This window comes from Meleagris gallopavo, chromosome Z (genome assembly GCF_905368555.1).
Source record: "Meleagris gallopavo chromosome Z, MGAL_WU_HG_1.1, whole genome shotgun sequence".
NCBI classification, from domain to species: Eukaryota; Metazoa; Chordata; class Aves; order Galliformes; family Phasianidae; genus Meleagris; species Meleagris gallopavo.
In genome coordinates this window covers 62,001,467-62,012,841 of record NC_139435.1, presented here as the reverse complement: position 1 = coordinate 62,012,841, position 11,375 = coordinate 62,001,467, and the positions used below count along the sequence as shown (strand labels likewise).

The 11,375-nt window shown below is 41.3% G+C and overlaps 1 protein-coding gene across 3 annotated transcripts in view; it reads right to left on the bottom strand.

Annotated features, from left to right (window-relative positions):
- Positions 1-299: 299 nt before the first annotated feature.
- CAMK4 (calcium/calmodulin dependent protein kinase IV) overlaps positions 300-11,375 on the bottom strand; it is a 150,003-nt gene continuing 138,927 nt past the window's right edge. For all 3 annotated transcript variants that reach the window (XM_085214456.1, XM_085214457.1, XM_085214458.1), the window contains one exon: positions 300-9,479. In XM_085214456.1, coding sequence (XP_085070582.1) covers positions 9,315-9,479 — 165 coding nt within the window. In that variant the 3' untranslated portion in view covers positions 300-9,314. The remainder of the gene's footprint in view (positions 9,480-11,375) is intronic.

The following is an 11,375-nucleotide window of genomic DNA, read 5'->3' as shown; positions in this document are numbered from 1 at the left end:
TTGCTGGAGGTCTTTCAGAACAGATGAGTATCTATCTCACAAAGCCCTTCCTAAGCACAGGGAGAGACTTTCCAAATGTCCTTCCAGTCTTTCTTTTCTGTATTCTACCTCTAATAACAGACTTATTTTTTTATGCGACTGCTAAGCTTTTGAGGAAGTTGAAATGTTACTCCAAGTTGGAATTAATTCACAGCTGTGCTAGGAACAAACAACACACATAATTTCGTCTTACTATAATGATGGCTACCATCCCCTGCTTAGCGGGGCCTTAGCTGTCAGCAAATAAAAGATGTAGGCACTTCTAGATGAACTGGTTTATTTAGCACCAGATCAGTCATGCAAGTCACTTATTAAGAACAGATTTCCCATCACACAAGCACATTTTTGTGTCATATTGGCATTTCCATACAAGCACATAAGCAGGTATATTGGTCCCAAATACAACACACTTATACAACAAAATTGCCCAGGTTATCTCTGGTTCATTTACAGAGTATCAGAAAGTTACTACACAAACAGGCTTAGTGTGAAGTAAATGTGCACCATCAAATAAGCAATCCATGTATTTCTATTTAGTCACTTACACCTTTGCTAGTACAAGCAGTGTTGATAGTACAGGTGCTTAGACATAAATAGTAAAAGCAGGAGTCAGGTACACAGGACATGGAGCTAATTTGAGAAAGTCAATACCTAGATGACACTTTCCAATATTATTCTTAGGAATCCAGGCACCATTGCTCTGAAACCAATGAACTTCTGCTTATAAAGTACTCAGTCTGACAAGTCAGTAGCATTGTTAGCCTGTTTGTCTTAGCAGCACGTCCCCTAATTGAGCAGCCTGAATCAGCAGGAGCTCAAAGCTTCCCACACCCAGCCTCAGAGACAGGAACCACCAGGAGCCAACCAGGCCAAGCCAGGCACTAGGCCTGCACATACTGCATCCCCTCAGGAAAAGAACAGCTTAAGCTGATAAGTGACTTGACTAAGAGCCCCTCTGCAGAGGTCTCTAGCAGACAACTGCATTTAGTTCAGTGCCTCCTAAACTTGCAAGGACATTCCAGCACAGCTCTGTGGGACTAATGCATTTTTTCCTCCCAGTAAGGAACTCTCTTTCTTCCTTCTACTCCTAATCCCAGGCTGACGCAGCCACACTTGCTAGTCATAAAGACTGTCTTATTTATCTTAGTCCTAAGGACCAGAGTTCCTGACCTCCCCATTCCCATCTTTCTTCTAATCACCTCGGAGTTCACCTTCTCACTGGCATAGGTCTCTTAATACTGCTTCTTCTGCCAAAAGAAAAGAGAGAGGGAGTGAAAGAAGAAAGTCCCCAAAAGTGCCCTTTGGAACATTAAATGAAATTTCTGCTCTTTAATCAGAAGCACTAGTATCACTTCTCATGAGGAGTGTGTGGTGTGAATAAGGAAATGGTTCCTGTTGTGCGTAATGGCACCAAGCTGGGGTTTACTCACAGCAGCAAGCTCTTGTTAGGAATTACCCTCAGTAAAAGCTCTTATGGTTTGCAGTCACCATCCTCTTGCAGCCAGGCTGGTGAAGATCTGAGCACAGTGATCGAGGTGCCCAGCTCTGTAGTGAGGGCAGTATGGCAGCAGTGGCCACCTGGTACCTCCTGCAGTGCTCTTCAGGTTCACTGGGCCCTGCTGTTCCCCAGAGCCTGTTGTTACCCAGGCCAGTTCCTGGGAGACAGCACTACAGAGATACGTATGCTCTAAAAATGCGTATGCATACTATCCATTCTGCTTAGCTTCATGAATATTTCTCAACAAAGTTGCTCACATTAAAAACTACTGCTGGCTTTTGGAGTAAGAACACAGCTCAGAGGAAGACACATCCATAGCAGCCAAGCAAAGGACTGGGAGATGCATTAATAATATAAACAGAACAGCTTTGGTTTCTAATAAATGAACAGTGGGGTCAGTGGTGAGAATTTTCCACCTAAATGATTTATTTGCTCAACTTTCATAAGCATGGCTGATTGCGAGGGCTGAAAAAGGGACAGAAACAAGGGAACATGAGACCCTGGAGAAAGGACTTAGAGACACTTTGCTCCATCTTTGTTTTTCAGAGAAAGCTGAAGAGGAGCTCTAGAGCTCTAGTTGATGTGCACTGTAGCAAAATCCTCTGGTGTTCCTGTTGCAGGAGTTTATCATTTGGCAGGGCCTAGGGAAGTGTGGTGGTTGCAGTGCTGGTTTATGTAAAGTTAGCATTTGTAAGTAACAAACTTAAGTTACGAGTTTTGGTTTTTATTTTTCCTACATACTCTGGTTCCAGCAGGTGTGGGAATTACAATTTCTCGTGTTATTATAAGACTTCTTAAGTAAGATTGGATGGAGTTCTGGGCAACCTGATCTAGTATTAAATGCGGAGGTTGGTGGCCTTGCCTGTGGCAGGGGGTTGGAGATTCATGATCCTCAACCCGGGCCATTCTGTGATTCTGTGATTCTTTGAGATAATATCTGGGTGGTTGTGTCGTTTATACATGCTGTATTAATCTGCTAAAACATCATCCCATGACTGCCTTTACTGCTGTGATGAGGCCAATTGATTTAAATCATTTCAGTTACATCATGCAGAAGTGGGAGACAGACCTTAATAACAAAATCGCAGATAGACAGCACTTCAACAACCACAGACTTTTGCACTTCACTCTTCATATACCCAGTTTTGTTAGCTAAACATGGCTAAGACTGGTAAGTTGATCACTGGACATTTGCAAAATCTAGAGCTTCTCTGTCCTGCCCAGGAGGAAGAGAGAGAATTGCTGTGCAGGATTATAACTGCATGGCCTTGTCACAGCTGATGTGCTCAGCACTATTGCTTTGAAAGGGGATGTCAGCATTCCTAGGGGCTGAAGTGTCAGAGAGATATGGCTGGCTTTGTGCACAATTAACTTATATTTCTTAGATTAACACTGAAGCTTTATTATCAGCAGCATTAGCTCTAAAGGGCATGGGAGAGATGATACTAGTGGCTGGAGTGATAAAGCAGTACTCCATGCATGGTTCTGAGACAAATTAATATGACTTAGTGGCTACTGGAGAATATTGTCTCTGGAGATCACATACCATTTGTAGCTATAAGCCACACCTGAGGGCTTGGCTTGCCTTTTGCATTACCAGAATAATTGTCTGAAGCCTAATAGACACTAATTTCATTTTGGAGCAGCATCTCAGACCTGCCCAGCAGAGGGATAAGGTCTACAGCCATTTTTCTATTTGATTGACTTTCCCTATGTGTAGATATGTAGGTGCAATGATTGATTCCGCAGTGTTGTATTATAAAGCAGATAACTGTTCACAGCTCCAGACAACAGGGACTAAATATTATGAACAGACTTTGCTGCATCTTCTGCCAATGCTCTAAGTGGCAATGCTGCAAAAATAAGAGTACTATTGTATCAGCTGGTCATATATAGCGCACATGACATCTTTTAGGATTCCTGAGCCCAGTGTTTCTTTGGGGTGACTAAAATCACATCTTCTCCACACAAAGAAGACACAGTTTGACATAGCAGCCCCTGGTGCTGAGGAGCAGGACCTGCATGGTAGTCATCTCACCCCACCACACTCTGAGCCTTTCATGTCCTACTCTGGAACAGCCCAAGCACTTGAGGCAGCCCAGGAGCCTTCCTTTTCTTTTTAAAACTAACACAAGGCGCTGAATTATCTTATGGTTCTGGCATTTGTTGCACAGCTTTGTGTTACTTCTGTCACCCAGCTATATGCTCTTGAGAAAGGAAAGGTGCCAGAAAACTGCGTGATTCTAGGAAATGGGGAGGAAAGGAGATAGCCCACCCACACCCAGCTGGACTAACTACAGATAAGAGATCAGCCAAGCACTTTCCTACAGGCAATATTATACTCAAGCACTACCCAGACTTTTGGAGCAAAACCAGTCTAAGGAGGAGGCGTGAGCTCCTTAATGCCCCAAGGTGATGCAGGTCTGTCAGAGCACCTGCAGTCTGCGAGGTGCGGTGTGTCTCCTCCCATCCAGCCCTTCCTGGGCTGCAGCCAGGACACAGGATGTGGCATAAGGCAGGAGAAAAGCATGCCTCTGGCCTTGAGTGTGTGCTGGCAGTTGTTCTTGTAGTTGGAGCTCCACACAGAAATGTATAGCTTCACTTTGTATACTATCATATAATGCTACAGTGCAAACAAAGAAAAGCAGCTGCTATTTTCCATTATGAGAGTGCACCTACAGTATTTAATAGGAGCAAACACATGGTGTTTAAAGCTCCTTGGCCAACAGACATCTTCCTAGTGTACAAATAAAGGCCTGGACTCATCTCCTGCTCACACACACTGTGGCAGCTCTCACCACCTCACAGTGCTGTGCTGGTGTTGTCAGCCTGCTCCGGCCATGTCCACAGCACACACTAAGGGAAGAGGGCACAGCTGTGCTCTTTTCCAGCTGTGTCTTGGTGGGAAGGAACCAGAGCTGGGGAAATCTGTTCCACTGTATCCATTAATCTTTCATACCTTGATGCCCCTGACACTGAATTTCATCCAGATGTGATCCATGTGTACAGGAATGTGAAACACTAAGGTTTCAGTTCCAGCTGAGTAATGCTGGCAAATGGGAGAAGACAGCTCAAAAAGTTATTGCAGCTGTTGTTGCTCTCAGAGACTTTCAGAATCTACCTCTCTCTTTCAATAAATTTAAATGTGTGTGTGTACTTTTTGTAATAAAACATGTATCTATAAAGTTAATTTTATTGATAAGGTCAGAATTGGTGCACTCTATTTTATAGTTCCTGCTTCTGCACTATGCCTACCTCCACAACAAGTTTTCCAATAAAGTGCTTTTGTTTTGTGTTTCAAGTTGATGGGGATGAAGAGCATCCAGTTTAGTTTTTTTGTTGTTGTTGTTGCATTTACTAGATTTCTAATCATATATGTGCACGTTGTCACATCCTAATGTTAGAGGATTCACAGTGTTTGTACTGACCCTCCAACAAATATTCACTGAATTACTCTGGCCAAGGTTTTAACCCAGACATAAGGCAAAATTTTGGTTATGTGGAGAATCTACAGTCTCATCCATACAAATTCATACATGTCCTGAAATCAACATCCTTAAATTCCAGACTACGTAATTATTTCATTCCCATCTCGCTCCTTTAAGCTCCTTATCACATTTTTATTATTTTATTATGTTCCAACACAGCTGATGATTTCTGTTCTATACAATGCTGTGCTATGCAGGGGCTTATCAGGGAAACCAAATTTTTTTATACAAAAGCAGAATTATCTTTTCCCACTGTAGTTGTATGTTCCAACTAGATTTATTCTGAAAAGGAGGGAAGGACATTTTCTGAGCTATTACTGTAATGTGAAGTAGCTTTAAGGAAGTTCTGGGCTGCCTCTTGGGTTACTTTTGGTATCTTTAGGACTTTGCTGTATCATTGTCACTGCTGTAGCTGCCACTGTTCACCCTGCCTGGTGCACATACTTTTGTTACTTGAATACCATACTTATATAAGCTATATACCAGTAGCCTCAGTAACTACAAGTCAACTACAGAGAACTGAGATATTCACTAAGAAAAAACACACACACCTTGCACAAACCAGGAGCTGGAACATTATGCTGAGACTTGTGTGTGCCTGTCAGACTGGAAACAGGCTATACGTGGGGCACTACACAAAGATCTGCAGAGCCCTGAACCCCATACTTCCGTGCACTTCTCTTAGAAAAACAAAATTGCACAGCACGAGTTTTGCTAATAGCATGATATGGACATATGTGGAAGCTGAGAAATAGCTGCTACACATTTGGAAATTGGTGCTTATTTTCCACAGCCCTCTTGTATTTGCTGCTTAGCAAATACTGCTATCTGCCTGCTGAGCTGTGCACTGACAACTCTGAGCACCTTCATTTCTCTTCCTTAGGAATCATGACGATGTCCTTGTTTCCAGGTGGATGCTTCACTGCAGCAAAATGGCAGGAGAGAGACCCTCACTGAGCAAGAGATGAGCTACAGACCCCTCCAGCCTGGGACTGCTCTCTGCAGCCCAACACCCTTCCAAAACCTTTTGGATTGCTGCATTCACCCCATGCTAGTACCACACAGTTTTCTACAGCATTTCACTCTATTTACCCTGTGCTACCACCATATGGCTTTCTACAGCATTTCACTCTATCCTCCAAGGCATGAATCCTCGCAAAGGAGATGCTCAGCAGTGGTTGTCAATCTCCTTTCACATACCCAACAACCTGCTCACCATCAGGGACTGAAGCATGTTGTATCAAACTTCTGCTCATAGGGTCTTTTGCATTCAGAATTTTGACTGTGGTGAGCCTGCATCTTACAGCATGCCTGTAAAAAGCCACGGACAAATGCCAGCTAACAAGCAAGCACGGGGCTGATACAGTGCAATCTGCCATCAGCAATATCACAAGCAAAGTGTTTAAAATGATACAAAATCTATTACTGTTTCAGAGTGATTTTTTTCTGAACTTGTAAAAAACTGTCTTGTGTAAAGGCAGGAAATCATTGGCTGTTTAACAGTGGCTGGATTCGCATCCAGCTTTCAAATTTTAGCCTTTAATTGGCTACAGAATTGACATCTAGATGAAAAGTTTTGCTAAGTTCAAATACTTCAGAGCAATGGCAATGTTCCTTCTTTTGTACCAGAAGAACTCTGATGATATGCTGAATGTTCAAAAAAATCTAAAGCCTAGAGTTTCAACATAGAAAAACATCAGTAATTTCCTGCCTAGTTTACAACTACAAATGTGGAACTGGCCTGGCCTGCCTCCAGTCTCTTCTGGGTGTGTTCCTGCTTTTTATCCACCGTAAGACACAAGTGTTGTGTTCCACTCCCAAGAATTATGGGGTGCGATTTTCTAGACAAAAACAATGCACATAATGTTCCTCTCCTCATGTAAGTGCATACACCCTAGTGCTGCTGTTCCTTCTGCACAGTACTGACAAACAAGGCATAATATTTTACTGAGCCACATAGTGGTAATTCTTCCAGCACAGACATTCTGACTGTTTTACACTGAAGATAATGAAAGTCAACCAAGCAAAAACGTTTTAAGCCCCAGAGCCTTTATGCACAAGGCTGAGCTGTACCCAACACCATGCTGTCACAGAGCAGTTTCTAGTTGCATGGCGTTGGTTCCTATTTATGATATGCTATAATTTAACAACAAGCAGATTTAAGATTCAGCTAAGACTATACTACTTATAATCTCAGACACACCATGTTTCAGAAGAATATATTTCCACTCAAGCAGTCACATATGTGCTTTGACTGTGCCATCGGTTCTACTTCCTCAGATCAGAAGCAAATATCACCACTGGAGGAGGAAATGTTACCAAAATCTCAACGAACTCGGATGCCTCCATCACTGTGAGAGAGGAAACCTTTTGCTGAGAAATGCATTAATTGTGCCCCTTTGTAGAAGATAAGAAAGATAGTAAAAGGCAAGGCAAGTGAATGTGCCTATTACCTTCTTCAAAGCAGTTATTCCTAAAGAATTTTCTTCCAAGGGAAAATCTGTAAGTGGGTCTTGTTGGCCTGCTAACAGTCAGAACAACAAACTCAGGCAGAACCCTCAACTCTGCTTTAAAGCCGCCTACCCCACCCGCTTCTCCAGCTAACAGTGCCAAATGATCTCAAAATGTATCACCCAGAAGCGGCAGATACATGTACTTCAAATTTCAATCACACTTAGTACAAAGTCAATGGGTTTAAGAAATGGGTAAATCATATCCAGAACAATATGTTCATTAGCATTCATTTAACTGAGCAAGCAAAGTATTCCTTCTTATAGTAATCTAGATTACATTTTATGTAGCACATCTGCCAAGAGTAATGTTCTTTTTCATTTTATTTTAACTTCTTCAGGAAATGAGGCTACTGAACGTTTTATCAGTGACTTTTGCAGCTGGTATACCTTTTGAAGGCAAGTTGTGCAAGGCCTACCTCAAAATAAAAACGGAATAAAAGAGGAATCTTGAGTGTATAAGGGATGGAGGTCACTATCAGTATAGAAAGTTTAATAAACACAAATGACAGTGTTGTACATCAGGTTCCTTTTGCCACTTCTGTAATATAGCAATAACATGAAATCCCCATGCTATCAAAGTGATATCAAAGAAATGTAAACAGTCATAAATACTGATGCCTGGTAAAAACGCTTCTCAATTTCTACTGATCACATTCAAACAAAGATCAAGACAGCTGAAGAGACTGATACTAATTTTGCAAGCTGCTGCATGCACACCGCTTGTAGCTTCAGACACAGGAGCTCTAGGTGGATGAACGATCTGTGCTTGTGGAGCATTGTGCATGAGAGGTCCTTTCTCAAGAAAATTTGGACTAATTGCACTAACAAGCGGAAACTGGTTACTTGTGATGTTAAATTATCTAGAAGCAGACAGATAACACTAACTGTCTCCCAGAATGGTTCCCCAGAGCAAAATCACTACCTTGTGGAATAGCTTCCTTCAAGCATTTAAAACTTCTTTAATTGCAGATTATTCTCAAAGGCCCTATAAAAATGTTTTCTAGCTGCACAGTTTAGAAAGTCACAAATAAATGCAGCAGTATTCGAAAAATCTACTTTAATCCCCCATTTCTCTGTCATTTTGTTTGGCTAGCACTTTACTAGAGAATGAAATAGCAGGAAGCTGAGTAATTTTGGTTGTCATTAAAGTGTTGTATATAAACACGAAAATTCAGAGTAAGGCATTCTCAACAGAAGCTTGAGGAACATACATTTTCATGCCCAGTAGAACTAATATTTCAGTTTCTTCCCAGAAATAGTGGAATGTTTCTTGCATAAAAATCCCCAAGTACTTTTTAAGTTTCACAGGTAAAAAGCATTATTTCATACAACATTTTTTAAAAGCACTGATTTGGTATTTCCTTCCATTTTGTCTACTATAGGATTATGAATGTGGAAGGAAGCAGTTCAAAGAAAAGTATGACATACAGAAGACACTTACTTCCATACTGAATTAAATAGCATTTGTTTCAAACAACATCTAGAAACACTGTATAGATGTATATGAAATATATGCATCATGGTAGGTAGTTATTCATCCCCATATTTTTGCCTGCCAGCATTACTGCAAATAACACGGTTTCCTTGACATGCCTTATGGAACAGTTTATTATTTTCATAAGTGGTCACATGCATTGAAGGTAGAATCACCAGCAGTGCATTTGGCACCCCAAAGCAGAACCAGAGAGGTCAAGCTTACGAATCCATCCTGCTGAATGACAAGTTAGCTGGTGTATGAAATGACAGATCTCAGCTGTAATAAGGGAGTGCATTGACTTAAGACATTTCTTCTGGAGCTGCTTCTGCTTCCTGAGCGGATTTCTCTTCAGGCTTGCCGTCACGGATAGAAGATGCACTACAGCTGGGCTTGCTGCTGTCATGAGCGCTGTGACTGCTGGCGCTGCCAAGACGAGTTGATGCCACAACAGCTTTTACTGCAGCCTGAGAAAGACAGGATCAAACAAGCATTCCTTAAGGGATATAATCGGCCAGCATTACAGCTATAGAATCAGAGCTGTAGTAGCCGCAGCATCACGGTGCTGGGAATACCATCCTGCTTGTTCTTCAGTAAAACTTCATCTAGATACCTCCAGGACAGATTTAGAAGGCTGTGACTGCAGTTTAAAAGAGCTGCTTTCATAATATTACAAAGTTGACCAACAGGAATATAAATTTTATTTCATCTGCACACACAGCATTATTTTTAAAACCGTGTCAGACCACTTGCACTGAAGTTAGATGGCAAAAAGAAAATTCGTTTCCATCATGATAATTATCATCACTGATACTTTACTTTATTATCATGGATTACATAAGGAAAACATATATCTACATATACACACATATATATTCATACAGACATATATTCGAGGGCTGCTCTGAAAGTAATGCCTCCTACATAAGGGTGAAGGTGACAGCTTCCTGGATTGTATCACTACTGGTGATGAGACATAGTGTCACCACTGAGCCAGAGCCAAAGCAGAAGCCTATGGAATGGTGACATATGAATTCCCCATTAATGAAGAAATTCCAGATGTAGCCTTCAGAGGGTAAAGTGATGTGTACTGTCTTTTGGGATAGGAAAGGGGTAATCCATCTGACTTTCCTGGAATCTGGACAAACCACCAACTTTGACTCCCACATCACAACACAGACTAAGCCAGGCATGTCTAAGCAGTGGGCTTCAGGCTGCATGCATTCCAACACAGCTTGTAATGTGGCCCACCACTGGCGGTGACTCTTCCCTGTCAAGTGGCCAGGTGTGCATCCACTGCTTGCAACAACCTAACAGTGGTGTGTAATCTGCAATGTTGGGGCTGATACAAGGGCATGAGGAGAGTGCAGTGCAGCACGAACTCAAATTATGGCAAACAACTGTATGCACTGTAATACATTGGCTGAACTCTGTCCTGTGGATGAATAGAAAAAAACATGCTGCCGTGCTTTCTGTTTTCATACAGGAATTTTGAGTAACCTTACAAAAAGCAACATCTGCTAAGCACAGAGGTATAAATTTGTTGACTTTACTGGTCTGAATAAACTAGGCAGCTGGTGATCAAAAGAGCAAAAATATGTAGAGAATCAATTCCAAGTGTACAGAGAGGGAATGTTGTTCTTTGTGACCTTCTGGGCAGAGAATGTAACAGCTCACTCATAAATAATTAATTTTACAACTCTTTTCAGTGCTCTTGAATCATTTTGATATAACAAGATTGCATGACATCTTCGGTGAATACACAGCAATCCTGCTCTTAGACTACAGAAATCTTTTAGAAGGGAACAGTATTAATTCACGTCATCAGTTCTGCACATGCATAATATCACTGTGAATTGTATTTTCCGTGTCCTCAATGACAAAACCTTTTTCTTTGCTCTTTTTCACATTACTATAACAAAACTTATAAAAGTGAATAAAAAGAAAATTAAGGGTTATTTCTCTGTGTATTTAATTTTGCACGGAGTTATAAAATTCACAGACAAGATGCTTTTTATTCTTATTTCACAGGGCTACAAAGGTAGCCTCACTCTAGCCGCTGAGAATGATTCCTGTGCTAAAGCCATCTTGGAAGTCTTTTCTAAGCAGATACAAATCTTGAGCAACTGAAGAAGGGACAAGGGGAAAAGGCAGTTTCTTGATGTTGTATCAGTTAGGTGCTCAATCACCTGTAATTTATTATTTACATAATAAATCTTTTCCTCTCTTCTCTCATGATAGATGAGTAGATTAGATAGTAAAGGAGCAGTCTGATGACTCAGAATTCTCACTGCAGGTCTTACAAGCATTATTGCTTTACTGTATCTAGTCTTCAGATAAATAATTCCACAATTGCTTTCACA